We start from the raw sequence: 17,882 nt of genomic DNA on the forward strand, positions 1-17,882 counted from the left end.
GTCAGCCAAGGGCAATACTGTAGTCTATGTCATTTTGGATGCCTCTAGGGCCTCCCTGACACATAACTTTTACGAAACTATTTCATGCCTGGCATTGCGATTTTCATTTCACAGCTCATATTTTCTGGGAGCATCATTCTCCATCCATTCAGGTACTTCTGTCCAAATTCCCTCTTTAAATATATTATATACTTTTGATGTCTGTGGGTGTGAGAGACGGAGCCACAGCATAAGGTGACTATGGGAAAGCTAGGTAGGAGGGTTTCCATGACACACACTCGGAGGAAGTCCCTTCCTATGCTTAGTTCTGGCCCCACTGGCCGAGGGGAGCCCCTGCAGATGGAAGACAGCAATATGGATCAGGGGGCTGAAGATGTGGAGCCAGGCATGCCTGACAGTCCAGGGCATCTCACAGGGCGCTGCAAGAACTACCCATTGCGTAAACGTTCACTGGTTCCGGAAAAGCCCAAAGCCTGTAAAGTGCTGCTGACTCGCCTGGAAAATGTGGCTGGTCCACGGAGTGCGAATGAGGCTGATGAGCTGCCCCCTGACCTGCCCAAGCCCCCTAGCCCGGCCCCATCCAGTGAGAACACTAGTCTTGTGCAGCCCCGCAAGCGGCGCCTTGCCTCCCTTAATGCAGAGGCCCTCAATAATCTGCTGCTGGAGAGGGAGGACACCAGCAGTCTGGCAGGTGCCCGCCGAAGCCGAGGGGGGGACCCTCACCGGAGCCGTGACCGGGCCACAGGGGCCTGGTCTTTCTCTAAGAAGCGACCTCGGCTGGGAGACCTTGGAGAGGGAAGTCGGGACCTGTCCCCAGAGCCAACTCCAGATGAAGGTGCCCGTCGAGATGGAGACCCAGCTCCCAAGGGACTGGCTAGCCTAAACGCAGCTGCCTTCTTGAAACTCAGCCAGGAGCGGGAGCTACCTCTTCGACCTTCTCGAGCCCAGGGAGAAGCAGATGGGTGCTCCACTGAGCCCCTGGCACCCAAGATCCTGCGGCCAAAATGGGCCAAGGTCAATGGCAAGAACTGTCCCAAGGTTCGGCAGGTCGGCAGGGGGCTGGCTCTGGGGAGACTACAGCCCCCCCCCCCGCAGCTGGCAAGAACAGCCTGATGAGCCTTGTCCATCTGCTACTCCTCAAGGGCCACCCATCCAGCCATCTCACCAGGCCCCCCCGGCAAGGCTCTGGAGGACCCCTTGCACCCCCACCTGCCTTTGCTGATGGGTGGGCAGGCAGCCCTGAAGCCAGAGCCTGGGCGTCCAGGGGAAGAGTCACCTGCCCCCAAGCAGGAACTGCATCAGCCCTCTTTCCCTGCACCTCAGCTGTCTCCACTGCTGCTGCCTGGCAATCCAGCCGACTATAGCGGTGTATGTGGAGGGTCTGAGCTCACTACACAAGGCAGATTCTACCTGTACTATGGCCAAGATGGGCTGCAGTGTGGGGGCTACTCCCCTTGCCTCATGCTCCCAGAAGGCAAGCTGTCTCCCGTGGCAGCCCCCAATGAGGGGCTCCTCATGTCCCCAAGCTCAGTGCCCTCTGGCATCCCTTTCCAGCACCCTCCTTGGAGCTCATCTCGCTACTGCTCCAGTGAGGACACTGAAGTGAATGGCTACAGCATTTGTGGAGTGTTGCCCCTGCCTCTCACCCACATTGGCACTACTTGTGGTGGCTGCCCCTACAAAATGCCTTTTCCAGCAGAAGGCTGCAGGTCCCACGGCCAGCTGGAATTTCCTCTCCCAGAAGCTGGCCACCCAGCCTCACCTGCTCACCCCCTTCTGGGATGCCCTGTGCCCAGTGTGCCACCTGCAGCAGAGCCCATCCCCCATCTTCAGACGCCCACCTCGGAGCCCCAGACGGTAGCCCGGGCATGCCCTCAGAGTGCCAAGCCTCCAAGTGGCTCCAAGTCTGGTCTGCGCACAGGCTCCAGCTGTAGGTACACTGTGAGGAGCAAGGCTGCCCGCAGGCCCAGCCACCCCAAGCAGCCTCGTGTCCAGTGCCCACGTCCTCGCCGCCGCCGTCGCCGCCGCACTAATGGCTGGGTACCTGTAGGTGCTGCCTGTGAGAAGGCAGTATATGTCCTGGATGAGCCGGAACCTGCCATCCGAAAGAGCTACCAGGCAGTTGAGCGGCATGGAGAGATAATCCGAGTCCGAGACACTGTCCTCCTCAAGTCAGGCCCAAGAAAGACGTCTACACCTTATGTGGCCAAGATCTCCGCCCTCTGGGAGAACCCCGAGTCAGGAGAACTGATGATGAGCCTCCTGTGGTATTACCGGCCTGAGCACTTACAGGGAGGCCGCAGCCCGAGCATGCATGAGCCTTTGCAGAATTAAGTCTTTGCATCAAGACATCAGGACCAGAACAGTGTGGCTTGCATTGAGGAGAAGTGCTATGTGCTAACCTTTGCCAAGTACTGCAGATTCTGTGCCATGGCCAAGCGCCGAGGCGAGGGCCTTCCCAGCCGAAAGACAGCACTGGTGCCCCCATTTTCAGACTACTCTACCCCACCACACCGCACAGTGCCGGAGGACACGGATCCTGAACTGGTGTTCCTTTGCGGCCATGTCTATGACTTCCGCCATGGCCGCATCCTCAAGAACCCCCTGTAGCCTCTTCATGCTCATACTCGGGCTGCCTTCGGGAGAGTGGGGCCTGGGGTAGGGGACACTGCTTGAAGCACAGCACTTGGTTAAGGGGCCATGGGTTGCTGGCCTATGGTTCTCTGGGGGGTAGGGGGGAAGGCATATGGATTCTGGGCCACGTGGGAGAAAGGGAGGCCAGGATATGAGAAAGGAACCTGAGCTCTCAGCTTGGCCTGAGGTGTGCCCATCTGTGCACCCCAGGGTAAAGACTCCGAAGATTCAGTCTTCCCTAAGGTTGGGCCAAACCTGAGGGACATGGGCCAAGGCAGGGCAGGGCCAAGTAGAAGGGATAAGGTCCCTCCAGAAACAGGCCCACCAGGCCCTTTCGAGCCTTCCCAGGCCTCCAAGGGTGGCAGGAGCCAGCTTTACCTCACCCACTGTGACCCACTGCTTCCCTGTCAGTCTGGGACCAGGTTCTGCAGATTCTAGCACAGCTCTGGCTTGCTCCATGAGGCAAGAGAGCCAAGCTTTGACTTCCTCTTCCTGGACTCAAGGCTTTTCCCTGGCTTTCTTCCTTTACCCCTGCAGTAGCTACTGGTGCTGGCACAAGTTGACCGGGCCCACCCATGGGTGTCTGCCTCCCGTCGACTTTCCATTAAGGGCCACCCAGCAGGTCTGGCTTCCCAGAGTACTGGTCAACATGGAGCTTGTCATATCTGAAAGAGCTGATGAGTGCTGGGAGAGAGGGTGGGGGGCAGGGGACAAGGAAAATTGCTACTGATTTGTTGAAGATTTTTCCTCTTGCCTTATACTTGGAGGTTCTGGGAAACCTCTTGCAGAACTTCACACATGACTCTTCAAGCCACACCCACCTGAAATCAAACCAAAGGAGTGCTGTGGCTCCCCTCGCCCTGCCACCCCTTACCCCTCATCTTTTGTAGATTGCACTAATTTACATCCCAGTGAGAATCAACACTGTGTCCGTCCACAGACCAGAGCTGCAGCCACTCACTCTAGGAGCTAGGACCTGTATTTTCAGTTTGTTCTCACCTCATGCTCCTACCAGAGATTGGTCAGGAAGCTGGGTCCCCTGTTGTCCTAGCCTGGGCCTGGGCTCTCTGAGAGGCTGGAAGCCTGGTTATTTGTACCTTCTTAGTACCAAAGAGGAGCATGGGGTTAGGGAGGGTGCAGTGTGGTTGGGTTTGGGCCCAACACTGGGAACCTGCCAGCCAAGCACTTCTACAAGGGCATGCTCCAGGGGCATACGCTGTGGGAGGTGACACTGGGTCCTCCCCTGGAGAGGGGAGATGCAGGCACTGGGGTTAGTACAGTCTGGCACAGGCTACAGTGGGAGATGGAAGTGAGCCCTGAAGGCAAAGCCCTGGCAACTCCAGGTCCAGGTCCTGATTCTTAGAAAATAGATTGATTGCTCCTGATGGGTGATGGGCTGGGTGAGGGCCTGAAGGCTTCAGAGGTTAAGTATTGTTTTGGAAGCCCTGTCCCAGCCCCAAAGGGAAAGATTTTGTATTGAATAAGCTCTTTAGAGGAAGGCATCAGTCTGGAAGAGCAAGGGACAAGTAAGAGGCTGGCAGAGTGGCAGTGGACCCTTTGGGAGCCTGCTCGTTCTAGGGTGCTGCCAAGGAGCCCAGCCTCACCCACAGGAAAGGAGATGAGACTCCTAGTAGGCAGGGGCTGCTGCCCAGATGTTAAATGCTTTTGGAATCTCTTAGATGTGGAAATATTTTTTCGAACATGAAAATGCAGCTGGTAGAATTTCAATGGAAGTATAATCCATGTAAAATATATTTTAGTTGATATTTTGTAAAATGCACTTTTTGTGTGTGTTGATCCTGGTTTCCCAGATCTGTATTTCAGTGTTTACAAGGGAGGGGGTACCTTTCCTAACTTCCCTTTTGACAGAGATTAGAAGTACTTCTTTAAGAAAAATAAATAAATTTGAGAAATTGTATTGATTTAGAAAAAATATATTATATACTTTTAATTAGCTTACAAACTAGAAATCCATATGTTAATGTATTCTTAATTTTGCCTAACCAGTCTTCACCCTTTCATTTCCCAAATTCCCCTGTATTCACTTAAGCCTTTAACCCTGAGCATATCTCTAAGTCTCAGAAAACTTCACAGAGGGCAAGTCAGAAAGAATGCAAGAACTGGTAGGTTAGAGGAAAAGTGTGAAGTGCCGACTTCTGGACATGACATGGCTGTTGCACTCATCAACTCACAGCCCCTGTGGTCACCTGAACAATACCTATGCAAGATCACGACCGTCAAAGACTCAGCATAGATGGGAAAGAGGCCCCCGAGGCTCTCCTACACCAGAGACTTCATTGGCATTTGAGCGCTGAGGGAGAGAGTTCCTCTCTTTGTGGGATATGCTGCTGGTATGCTGATCATGCCCCAGAGGGTATCTACACACCCATGTGCACATGGACAGCGCTAGTTGGACTTGCAAGCGGTGTGTGTGTGTGTGTGTGTGTGTGTGTGTGTGTGTGTGTGTGTGTGTGTACTAATGCCAACAATAAGTAAATAAAAAGAGGATATTAAACTAGGATGGAGATGTGATAAGGTTTTACTAGAAGAAATGGAGGGGGTAGTGGTAGATTGAATTCATCAATATACATTACATTCATGTATGGAACTTATAAAGAATAAAACTATTTTTAAAGGTAGAAAGATTGAGATAGGATGAAATCAGTGAACAAGAGAATGGGGTCTGGCATGAAACACACCAGGGAACACACTTGAATTTTTGGAGATGAGGACATGTACAGTGAAACAATAATTTCTTTTAAAGTAGAACTTGGGGAGGTAGGAGGGTGGCTCAATGGGTAAAGATGCCTGCTGCTAAGCATAATGACCTAAGTTCGAATCCCTGGTACCACATGGTGGAAGGAGAAAACCTACTCTCCAAATTATCTTCAGATATTCACATTCATACCATAGTATGCCCCCCCAAACAAATAAATAGATAGATAATTATTTTCCATCAAAATAAAGTTCAACACATAGGAATTAAGGATTCAGGATTTTTCTTTTACTGAAAGATCATTTCTATTTAACTATAAATTTTAGAAGACATACTGCCACTGGCTACTAAGGAAGCGTGAGGATAAGCAATGGCAACACAACCTGGATGAGTTAATTTGGAATTCATAATTCTTCAGTATCTGATGGCTGCAGACTCTATAAATCCATGCTCCTGTGAGGGTGGAATCTCACTGTTCATAGGAAGAAATTAAGGCCCTGAGAGCTAAAATAAATAGACCAATAAGTAAATGGTCTTGAGAAGGTTAGGTGTTTGAAAAGTGCCAGAGCTCAGCTAACACACTTCTGGAGTCTCTCGACTGGCCCAGCACTCAGTCTATCACTTATTGTGTGATTTGGGGGACGTTTCATAATCCACAGTGCTTCAGTGTTCTCACATGTATAGTGTCAGGCCTGGAGTGGGAACTGCGTAATCTAAAGACTCCCTGGTAGCTCTACCATTCTATGAGCCTGAGGAGTGTGTGAGCCTGATTACAAAGATTGGCTGTTCGTGAGCCAATCAGAGTTATTGAATAAACACCTCCCTACTGAGTTGTGGTAGGAGGGGGAGGGCAAAAGTTAAAAACAATCCAGCAGACGTCCGTGTGAGGGCTATAAAAACCGTGCTCTCTGAGCAGATCCATCCGATTTGGCAGCTGCCACCTCACACAGCTTCTCATATCCCTATCAGAGGACTCTTCTGCTTTACTGTGTAAGTAAAAGGACTTCCCTTGAATACCTGGGTTGGACCAGCAAGGCAGGTTAATGATAGCACTGTGCCTGGAGAGGAGAAAGTGTGTTTGCCCAATGGTGTCTAAAACCTTGATGGATCTGTCGCAGTGACTATTTTTCTCTCTCTGAGCATGAATACGCATTCATACCTTTCCTGAAGGTGGCAAAAATGCCCCAGGTGAATGGCCAGTTACTGTTTGCCATGTGAGGCACCTCTAAGTCTTTTGTCTTGTAAAACTACTGTAAACACTTTAATTTGTAGGATTCTAATCAGGCTGGATTCCTGATCATTTCTTTTCCTAACAACTACTTATTGTGACATTTTGTTTGAGTGTCTACTGCCTGGTGTCATTTTCTGTGTTCTTTTCCCACACCTACTGGTACTAGTGCTGGAGTTTTTTTCATCACACAAATGAACCCTTGGGGCCCTTGCCCTTTGCCTTCTCCTGGGTTAGACACTTCAGAGAGATCATCTTCAATTATGAATTCCAAAGCCTTCCAACACACTTGATATTTTCCCTAGAATTTTCTATTTGAACTAGATACTCTGAGAGCTGTGCAGCTTCAAATGCTAGGAATTAAATCCTGCTGATTTCTCTATCTTAAAAATAGTCACACTGTGAGAATACATTGTCTTTTTTATAAACCCCTCTTCAACCTATTACCTAGGGCTCCATAGGTTAGTGTGGCTCAGCCAGAGCTTGAACTCTGTTGCTGTGGTATTGCTACTTTAGGTAAGGAGTATCTGAGGAGCACACAGGTCCAGGCTAGAATTTGAAGGGAGAGGACAGGGAATGGGTGTGGCCGCTGAAAACCTAACAGTCCCTTTGGTTTAGGGCACAGTTTGGAGGAAAGAGTAACAGGAATCAGGCTGTCTAAGGCAGCCTTAAGTCATATTACCATGTGTGCCTCTGTAGCAGCTGGGTGAGTACAAAGCTATGCACATTTTCATGCTCCCATACACAGAAGTGCTATGGACACAGCTTGGTAATCAGACTTACAATGAATTATAGCCTCACCCCTGTGTTTGTCTTGAAAGTCCACCAATCTTGAAACAAGTGGACTCTGCTCTTACTTCTCCAGAAGTTAAATATCCACATCTTACAAGTGACTGACTGCAGAACTTCTTCAAGGAAGGCAGAAAGAACCACACTGCAAGAGTCCTTTGACCCCTTTGCAGAAAGACTAGAAATAGTGTTCTAAGTAAGAAACCATTAAGATGTTACTCAGCCACAGAACATAACTTAGGCCTTGTGGGCCTCAGGCTCCTCATCTTTAGGGTGGTAGGTTTGATATAAACATCTCCAAGACCAACTGAGCTCTGCCTCACTCTACTTACTGTCTCATCATGTACGTAAATCTATACAGCTTTCCCCCATGAATTATATATGCAGCTGTTAACACACACACACAATCAAAATTTCAAAGGATGTATGCAACAAAATGTGAGGTCTTGCTATAATTTCTTTTGTTGTTTTTTTTTTAAATAGGACAATAGTATTACATATTTCTCTGGGATTTATTCACTTAATAATTAAGGTAAATTATTTCCCGTCACACTTTTAAAAATAAAATGACTTGGGTTCTCAGAAATCAGAAGTTTGGGGATATAAAATTCATTATCTATAATTATCCACACCAGGCTGGCATTCTGTCTTCTGTTTGTGAACATTGACCGGTGACTATTTTATGATTAACTGAGGAGCAAAATTTGCGCTGATGTGGTACAGACCTTTAGTCCCTTTGTTGAAGTTTAATTTCTTGTAAACAGGATGAGTTGGACTTACCTCACTGTAATTCTTGTTGAGTAGGCATGCCCGGAACAGAGACAACAACCTGCTAGTAACAGAAACAAGGGTGCTCTGATTGTCAGAGCAGATATTAGTGTCAACTGATTACTGTCAAAATAAAACCCAGAGACCTTTCATGATTCGCCCATGTTTCTAAGTAGGGAGGCAGAGTTGGTCCTCGACCCAAGCTCTGTCTGATGAACTGGCAACAGATTTCCATGTGAATGTCAGATGTTGGTGAACTGGTGATATCTTGGTGTAATAATGCTTAGCCCAAGGTACACTGGGGCTGTCATTAATGCATTAGGAATCATCTTGGGTCAATTCTTTCCAACAAATCTGCTGCTCCCTTTGAATAAAAAGAGGATAAAGGGGAGCACCACTCTTTCCCCTAAATTTGTACATTATTAGATATTGGCCCTACAAAAAACAATTTAGACTATTGTATATTCCCTCCTCATCTAATGATAGGAGGGTGTTCTAGCAACTTTTCTATGGCCATGACAAAACACCATGACTAAGGCAAATTATAAAAGAAAGCATTTAATTTGGGGCCCACAGTTCCAGAGGGTTAGAGTCCCCCCCCCCCCCGACCATCACAGCAGGGAGCATGGCAGCTGTCAGGCAGGCATGGCACTGGATCCTGAGCCACAACTGTGAGGCAGAGAGAACTAACTGGGAATAAGAGCTTTGGAAGCTTCAAAGCCAGCTCCCAGTGACACATCTCTTCTGACGAGGCCACACTTTCTGATCTTTCCAAAATAGTTCCAACAACTGGGTCTGAGTATTCAAATATATGAGCCTATGGGGGCCATTCTCATTTAAACTACTATGGAGAGGGACAGAATTGAATTGCTTTCTGGGATTATTGTGAGGAATACATTGCATGGTAAATGCCAAGCAATTAGCAGCATGCATGGCAATAGAGAAGAATGTGTTATTACTAGATCAGTTTTTCCTTTTGTTTTATTAAGGGTACTTTTTGGAAACTGCCAATTTATTTGTGCCAATACCTAAACTGAGAGGGGGATTTTGTATGTTGATTTGACAGTTACCATTCTGGTTAGCCTTTGCCTGTCTGAAGATCTGGAGGCTAGCTATGAAGCTAAAAATCCTTGATGCTAGACATAATATATAAACATGGGAAATGTCATCTTCCTCTGGCTGAGAGTAGAAGGAGTCTTAGAACTAGTTTTCTTTAAATATGTTGCCCACTGGCTTGCCCTACTGCCCAATGACAGTATTGGGCTAGAGAAAGAATTTGTAGTGATGTAGAGAGTAGCAACAGTGAGATTGTCAGTTACACCTTCTCATGAATTAGTTCAGCAGGCATTGATTCCTTATATCAAGGGACAGAGTCCCAAGAGCTTTCCTCAGAGGGTTGGAGAAAATGGGAAAAGTGGCTAAAAGATAAAGCTGGGTGGCAAGTTAGCCTTCTTCTAGATTGGGGTTTGGGCTACTCCTGAGAAAGCTGCTTAGGTGTGTGGCGGTATCTCTCTGTACTTAGCAGTAAGCTAGGAATAACTACAGCAGGGACCACCATGTGACTTCAGCAAGGGCCAGAATCTCTAGTCCAGAGGCTCTTGGGAAAATTTCTCAGTGGTGTAACCCAACTAGTCTCATAGATGGTTAATCCAGTGCCTCACCTGCTCTAACCCAAAGGCAGAGGGAGGTTCATTTTAAGGACAAACATACATTGTTCCCTAGAGAATAATCTGCTGGAACTAGAGACTAACAGATAAAAATGGGGCATAGTCATAGCCATTTAGAATACCCTGAAGCACCAGGAATCCATAGGACAGAGAGCTAGTCTGTCACTGAAATTCCTTCCATTTGCCAGACTAAAGTGAATCGCCAATTAGCTGGTTCAGCCTCAGGGTCAGTGATCTCCAAGACCTCCTGGGAAAGCTTCTGTCTAAGGCCACCATGAATATCTGACATCTTACCTTCATCCTGAACATCTGTCATCTTATCTTCATCCAATGTGAATGACTACACTTATTAGGGCAAAGGGGACCCAACAGGGCTCATTGAAAATGGACCAGAAGTGTCAGTGGAGCCCATATAGCCTGCCTGCACATTTTAACAGTCCTGTCCTGGTCACTAATTCATTGAAGCCACCCACAGTTCTGTGCAGTTGTTCTGTATTCTTTTCTAGACCTGTCACCATGGCCTACCGATTTCCAGCCCTCACCTCAGAGCAGAAGAAGGAGCTCTCAGAGATTGCCCAACGTATTGTTGCCAACGGAAAGGGCATCCTGGCTGCAGACGAATCTGTAGGTGAGTGTAAGAAAGTCATGCCACACAACAGCATAGCCATGCTTCTATACTCAGAAAAGGCAACTTGGCAATCGGTCTCCTTCCTCTCAGAGAAAGTAAAGGTTTATGTACTCATAGTTGGTGAGTATAGGTCTTTGGAGCTATAGAGTCTCACTAAGAAGATTCTAGAATACCAAAGGAAGAAACTCAAGCCATCTCTAGCCTGTTGAAGTCATAAATTCAATAACCAAGGAGAAGTCAGTAGCCATTGATTCTTTATAACTTTATAACATGGTATGGGCAGGGTATTGAGAACTTGCCCTGAAGAGAAACAGAAAATGAGATAGATTTGGGTAATGAGATCTGCCTTATCCCAGCTTGGACTTGCTGCTAATGAGAAGTCAGTTTAGACTAGACCAGCCTAGTCAGGGAGACACCTAGACTAGGCCAAGGCTTGTGACTGAGGAACTCACAGGAAGGCACAGGTAGAGCTAGAACAGTCCTTCAAGGTCTACCCTAAAATAGTAAGAGCTAAAGTTAACAGTCTGTCCCTTCCCTCTTTCCACTGCATGGCTATCCAATGAGATTTAGGATTGGAAAGGCAAGGACTAGAGGGCCTTTCACACCCCCAAAGACCTCCATGTCCACCTGACCCTGCATGGCAGCCTGCAAATTTCCCAGTCATTGTGTTAGAGCAACTAGTGTTTCCTCCTTTGAAGACCAAAACCCAGACAGGAACTTTGAAGATCTGGGTTTAAAGGCAAGGTGAAGGGTCCCTTGCTTTTCACCCTGATTAGGTATATTGAGTGTAGAGAAGACAATAGGATAGCACTGGCTTGCTTCTCATCATGTTGCCTGTGGCCCATCTCTAGGCACCATGGGAAACCGCCTACAGAGGATAAAAGTGGAAAATACTGAAGAGAACCGCAGGCAGTTCCGAGAACTCCTCTTTACTGTTGACAATTCCGTCAACCAGAGCATCGGGGGAGTGATCCTTTTCCATGAGACCCTCTACCAGAAGGACAGCCAGGGAAAGCTGTTCAGAAACATTCTCAAGGAGAAGGGAATTGTGGTGGGCATCAAGGTGAATACTGTCATTCCTACCCAACTCTGCCTTCTCCTGTGCACACTCCCAGCACCCTGGGCAGTACACCGCCTGAACTCACCAGTGTGCCTTCATTTCTCACCCTTTGCCACTCTCCTTTCCCGATGGAGACCCACATCCTCTCCCAGACTTCTGTTCCACTGCTCTCTTTTCAACCAGGATTTTGCAAGGAATTTAGTCTCTGTATCCATAGTTCGACATTTCTTGAGACTATTAGTACCTACTCCGTGCATAATATAAAGATAGAATGAAGTTTTAAAGCAGAACCTGTCCTGTAGCTTTTCAGTCAATAGCAATTGTTTTTATTAAAGCATTTGTTCTGTCTTCTTCCCCAGTCTTCGAGAGAGCATGCACTTCTCCAGTGAAAAGCAGCATTCGCTGAGTGCATACAACTGCAAGTGCTACTTAATCCTTCACACAAAACACCATGGTAGATTTAGTTCCTGTCTTTATTTTAGACAGTAGGAATGAAAACTGAAGCCCATGCGGTGCTGTAACTTGCTTGCACACAGACTACCTACCTCTCTGTTAGATTGAGCTGAGTTGCATCCCTAATCTCTTTACCTCCCTTCTGAGCACAGTGCCTGGGAGGAGCAAATGCTCCATAAATGTCAGGACTGACACTGTTCTCAGCAGGTTAGCTCCCTCCAGCTGTGAGCTGAACTATGCCCCCTAGCGACTTGCCTTCCTAATTTGCTTGCTTGTGAAAGATGAGAACAGAGCCAGGAGTTTTGCTGTTTCACTCCTGTTTGACACTTGCCAACCTGCTTATTGTTTTTATCTACAGTTGGACCAAGGAAGTGCTCCCCTTGCAGGAACAAACAAAGAAACCACCATTCAAGGTAAGAACCTTGCCTACTGATGAGACAAAGAACACTCTGTAGGCTAGAATTGAAGGCAACTATATCCCTAATACTTTTTCTTTTTTATGGTGTGTGTGTATGCACGTGTGTGCGTGCGTGTGTGCTTGTGTGTGTGTGTTTGCTCGCGCGCGTGCGCGCACGCGCGCGCGCGCACACATACACACATGTGCCTTACCATACTGTGTGTATGTGTATGTGAAAGTCAGAAGACAACTTAAGAGAATCAGTTCTTTCCTTCCAACATGTAAGTTCTGGGGCTCAACCTGAGGTCACCATTGGCAGCAAGCATCTTTATTTACGAGTCATGTGGTCAACCTTGGTTTTGGGTTTTGAGAGAGAATCTCACTCTATATAGTTCAGGCTGGCCTGAAACTCACAGCAACCCCCTGTCTCAAGTCTGCAGAGTACTGTATTATGGGAATAAGCCAGAATACCCATATTTGTGTGGTACTGGGTATTGAATCCAAGGCTTCGCACATGCAGGGCAAGCACCCAACCATTCAGCTGCATCCCCAATACATTAGTCTCACTTCCTCCATGTAATAACTGCATGACCTTATGCCAGTCTTTAGTTCTGTCACAGTTAAATGGGTGGCAGGACCTACTTGGCAGAATAGTTCAGGGACTGTGTTAGACGATGTACTTATAGTGCTTACTCAGTATGTCACCTGAAACAGACACACACACTGTACCTGGAACCACGGTCTTTATAGAACATTCCAGGAGCAGTAGAGAGGAATGGCCTCCAGTTTGGGGGCCAGTTTGGATCCTGTTCCATAACATGCTATACAGATCTTTTTGAAAGCTATTCACTGTCTAAGAAGTTAGCCACACCATCCATCAGGTTAGCTCAGCGGAATTTGAATCTGAGATGTCATTTTTCACATGTTCAAAATTTATGGCCAAGACATTTAAACACCAGATGCAACAATTTCCACACTTATGAGGATTGTTTTTGACTATGAGTTCCCTAGGTTTTTCTTAGAGTATATCAAATACATTTATCAAAAACTGAGGTTATTAAAGCTAGGCCTTCTGGTTCCATACTGTGATCAATGTTAATTTGCTTGTGTGTTCTCAGTACTCAAAGGTAAACCACTGGAAAACTCCTTCACTCAATCAGGGGCCTCACAGACCAGGTACGGGGTACAAAGAAGCCTTTTTTTTTTTTCTATTGTGACTTGCAGGACTTGATGGCCTCTCTGAACGCTGTGCTCAGTACAAGAAAGATGGTGTTGACTTTGGGAAGTGGCGTGCTGTTCTGAGGATTGCTGACCAGTGTCCCTCCAGCCTTGCTATCCAGGAAAATGCCAACGCTCTGGCTCGCTATGCCAGCATCTGTCAGCAGGTGCTCTCCTTTCACCTTGAGCTGAGAAGTAGTCTATACCTTTCTTCAGGGCCTCTTTCAATTTCATTATAATCAGGCACAATCTCTCTTCTTCCTTTACTAATAGATATAAATATGCATTAGTATATTATATATCATATTTTATTATTTTAGCCATAGCCACATATGTAGAGAGGACTCTGGTTCCACAAGCCAGTAGGAATAGAACCTATTAAAATATGACTTCAGGATCAGTGCTATCAGTGGCTTCCCTCTACTATTGTTCTATAAGCCAAATCTTCAAAAGAATCAGGCTCTAGACCTTCTCAACCTTCCTAATGCTGCGACCCTTTAATACAGTTCCTCATGTTGTGGCAACCTCCCAACCATAAAATTATTTCATTGCTACTTCATAGCTGTAGTTTTGCTACTGTTATGAATTGTAATGTAAATATCTGATATGCAGCATATCTGATATGTAACCCCACAGGGATAATGACCCACAGGTTGAGAGGCACTGCTCTAGAGGCAGGGACTCTGCTTGTTTATATTCCATAATGCCCAAGTGATGATCATCTTAAATCCCTAGCTAGAGGGTAGTCAGAACTTGGAAAAGGCCACAGTTCAACCTGTTTCTTATAGGATGGTGACTGGATGCTAACATTTCCAGCCAGTGTGTGCTGAAGTATCTCTGGGTTAGAGTTAAGTTTGATTTGTAATTGTGGGTAATTTTGTTAAGATTACTGGAGCTGTGGGTACTTGGAAATTCCAAATGAGAACTGCAAACCCTTCTTGAATTCCTTAATTAATACTAGAGGGTATTTCTTGGCTGTCTTAAAAGGATGGCCACTAGTTTCTTAGATAGTTAGAATTATCTGCAGTTAGAATAAGATATAGAAATTAAAGGTTTGCATTTTAAGCCCATTCCAGAAAAGCATTTAACTTCACTTCTGTGTGGGTGTGTCTAAACCAAAAGGGCTAACTAGATACTCCATGCTTCTTGTAATCACCTTCAATTAAACTGCAAAGTATCTTTCCTTAATGCCTTGTTTTTCTATCAGTCACATCTGATGGCTGCTCCCTAGCAGAGGACCACAGTGAGCATCACTTCATTGTTGTGTCTCCTCCATTTTCTTCTTCAGAATGGGCTGGTGCCTATTGTTGAGCCAGAGGTGCTGCCTGATGGAGACCATGACTTAGAGTACTGCCAGTATGTTTCTGAGAAGGTATGTTTGAAATAAAAAGTTCTATATTCCAGTTAAAATTTTTTATAACAAAAGGCTTTTACTTAAACATAGATGAGTTTTAGAAATAACCTGTAGTTTAGTGTCATTATATAGTATGGGAAAGGTAAAGAGGTGTTTATCAACCCTTCACACTTCAGTGTATGGTATCTTGTAGTAACAAGATTTGGAATTACAGACTTTTTGCTTACTGTAGGACCCAGAGCAAGGCATATTGCCTCTTTTGGACCTCAACTCTATGTGTATACTATCTTAAAATAAAAGCTTCACATGATAAATTATGAACCATATTGTTCAAATGAGATTTTCTAAACCAGTCATAGTAGTTCTGAAAGATGGTGATTTTCTTCATAAATCATAAGAAAGTATGACAGACATATTGTTGCCTCACCTGAATTTCTACACTTGTAAGAAGAATTATGTAGTCTAAAGTAGCATGTCAAAGAACTGTTTCTAAAATGTGTGCTATTATTATCATTAAGATTCCATGTAAAAATGGAGGATACTTTAGATGTCCCAAACTACTGAATCAAGGCAGTCTCCAATGATGACACTGACCAAGGAAATATGAAGAGAAGAATGAGGATTCTCTAGGAAACAGTTATGACAATAGTTTATGCAGAGGAATAGCTAGTAGTAGCGATGGCCCAATGTAGTTAGGCTCAGTGATACAGTATGCAAATACATAGCTCAGAGGAGATGTGGAGGTCTCAGAAGCTTTGACCAAGAAACACACGGTGATTCCTTTACCTTGCATCCTTGTAATGCAGAAGTGTCAGGGCCATGTGATTCTAGAACTTATTCCAAATTTCATCTCTTTGGTCCTCTTATTTTTCAGGTCTTGGCTGCTGTCTACAAGGCCCTCAATGATCATCATGTTTACCTAGAAGGTACCCTGCTAAAACCAAACATGGTAACTGCTGGGCATGCCTGCAGCAAGAAGTACACACCAGAGCAAGTGGCTATGGCCACCGTCACTGCTCTCCATCGCACTGTTCCTGCAGCTGTTCCTGGTAAGGCCTTCTTTCTCCTCAGATTTAAGGTCTTTTCTCTTATCCTTTGGAAGAGAGCCACAAACGTGTTTTATGTACAGCCTGTTTGGGTCCTTGGAACAAGATATCAGATATCATCGTCTACCTCACAGGCATCCAATAGTTCATATTCTATTGTGTGATGCCAAGTATCTTCAGTCTATCTGAAGGTTCACATATGTGTGTCTCACTGCCCTCCTTATTAAAGCCCTTCTCTTCTAAGCCCAACTAGCCTCAGCAAGGGCAAAGTGACTTCTGTGACCCAGTCCCATGAAAATCCAGTAGAAGACTAAGAGATGATATTTCTTTTAGGCCTATTGCTTGTTTTTTCCAAGCTGGGACTAATACAGTAGAATGACTTCTCTCATTCCAGGCATCTGCTTTTTGTCTGGAGGCATGAGTGAGGAGGATGCTACACTCAACCTCAATGCTATCAACCGTTGCCCTCTGCCAAAGCCCTGGAAACTAAGTTTCTCATATGGAAGAGCCCTACAGGCTAGTGCTTTGGCTGCCTGGGGTGGCAAGGCTGAAAACAAGAAGGCAACTCAAGAAGCTTTCATGAAGCGGGCTCTGGTAAGAAGCTGCTCACTTTTATGTACTTCGTTACTATGTGGTGCCTGATAGTCTTGCTTGGAGAAGTATTATTCCCTACAGTCCATGAATGCTCCTACAGATAGTGTCTTTTTGGTATTAAAAATGTGATATTACAGTTAAGTAGAAAGATTGGGCTTAGAAAGGGTGTTGAATTTTTATCCTAGCCAGACAGTTGATTGTAGAAGATAGAAAGGCATTCTCAATCAAGACACTTTGGAGGGGAGATTAGAGGATCAAGGCCTGAACTTGAGATGCCTTTCATTTGGAAATATGAAAAAGAAAGGATATGGTGAAATCGCCAATTATATAGTAGGATGAATTAAAGATTCTAGGAACTAAGACCCAGTACAAGAGTTCCAATGAGCCAACATAATATATTACAGAGAAATTAAAAGAAAAAGTCCTGAGATTAATATTGAGGAGCATACTAGTGACCCTCAACAAAAAAGTTCCAACAAAGAAGAGAAAGGTGAGATTAGGAATGAGGGTCATTGAAGGTAGAAGTACCAAGCGGATACCAGATTGTAAGAGACAATGGGTCTTAGAAAGACATGAAGGAGGGAAATGATGGGCAATAAGTGAAATGAACCTCAAAGGATTACAAGGAAGAAAACATAGAAAGAGGTGGTAAATAGTTAAAATAACCAAATGGAAGTGTAGTGGTTTCAAATGAGTACGAGAGAGCATAAAGCCAGGGGCAGTGGTTCCTTAATTCAGTATCTTCTCATATGTTTGTTTTATAGGCCAATTGCCAGGCAGCACAAGGAAAGTATGTCCACACAGGTTCTTCAGGTGCTGCTGCTACTCAATCGCTCTTCACAGCCTCCTACACCTACTAGATCCTGTCACCCGCCAGCCAGGCTCCAGCTTTCCTAAGTATTTTGGATGGAGAGCTAAGGGCTTCAGTGAATTCTGGGGATTAGATAAAATTTGATTGAACTGCTTAAAACACAATATATGTGAATCATAAACACAGGGGAAAAGCTCAATCAGCTCTTGAAACACAAGTATGAGCGTGTCACACAGTAGTCTCTGAATACCTGCAGTTCCCCATGTTCCCACACACACATCCAAGAAAGAACAGGCTTCAAAGGAAAGCCAGTCCTCCACACACACAGCAACTGCTGAGGAAAGCACCTCAGAAGCTGGGGGTGGAGAGGGGAATTTTAATAAAACATACTTACCGGGAGTTGGTTATGAAGGATGCACAGCAACAGAAAAAAATAAAAAATAAAAAAGTGTATAAACCTTCAGTTGGCACTGTTCACTTTCTTACTCCTGCTGATGGACTCTGCATTTCACAGTCTTT

At 45.6% G+C, this 17,882-nt stretch overlaps 2 protein-coding genes across 2 annotated transcripts; both read left to right on the forward strand.

Annotated features, from left to right (window-relative positions):
* The first annotated feature begins 246 nt into the window (after window positions 1-246).
* On the forward strand, window positions 247-2,726 carry LOC100759233 (bromo adjacent homology domain-containing 1 protein-like). Its single transcript, XM_035439878.1, is given in 4 exon segments — window positions 247-1,038; window positions 1,041-1,088; window positions 1,091-1,171; window positions 1,174-2,726. Coding segments are annotated over 4 exon segments (2,337 nt in total). The 5' UTR covers window positions 247-267; the 3' UTR covers window positions 2,611-2,726.
* A 7,591-nt stretch (window positions 2,727-10,317) lies between these two features.
* On the forward strand, window positions 10,318-17,776 carry Aldob (aldolase, fructose-bisphosphate B). Its single transcript, XM_035438972.1, has 8 exons — window positions 10,318-10,430; window positions 11,282-11,493; window positions 12,302-12,356; window positions 13,565-13,725; window positions 14,847-14,930; window positions 15,787-15,961; window positions 16,353-16,552; window positions 17,317-17,776. Exons 1-8 carry the CDS (start codon window positions 10,319-10,321, stop codon window positions 17,410-17,412), a joined length of 1,095 nt encoding a protein of 364 aa, XP_035294863.1. The 5' UTR covers window position 10,318; the 3' UTR covers window positions 17,413-17,776.
* Window positions 17,777-17,882: the final 106 nt, after the last annotated feature.

Source organism: Cricetulus griseus, chromosome 2, assembly GCF_003668045.3.
Source record: "Cricetulus griseus strain 17A/GY chromosome 2, alternate assembly CriGri-PICRH-1.0, whole genome shotgun sequence".
Classification (NCBI taxonomy): Eukaryota; Metazoa; Chordata; class Mammalia; order Rodentia; family Cricetidae; genus Cricetulus; species Cricetulus griseus.

Bases quoted from the DNA above. Each gene is read 5' to 3' on its own strand.
- Aldob (XM_035438972.1), top strand. From the start codon at position 10,319: ATGGCCTACCGATTTCCAGCCCTCACCTCAGAGCAGAAGAAGGAGCTC. The intron at 11,494-12,301 runs GTGAATACTGTC...TTTTATCTACAG, and splicing joins GAATTGTGGTGGGCATCAAG to TTGGACCAAGGAAGTGCTCC. The intron at 12,357-13,564 runs GTAAGAACCTTG...TGTGACTTGCAG, and splicing joins CAAAGAAACCACCATTCAAG to GACTTGATGGCCTCTCTGAA.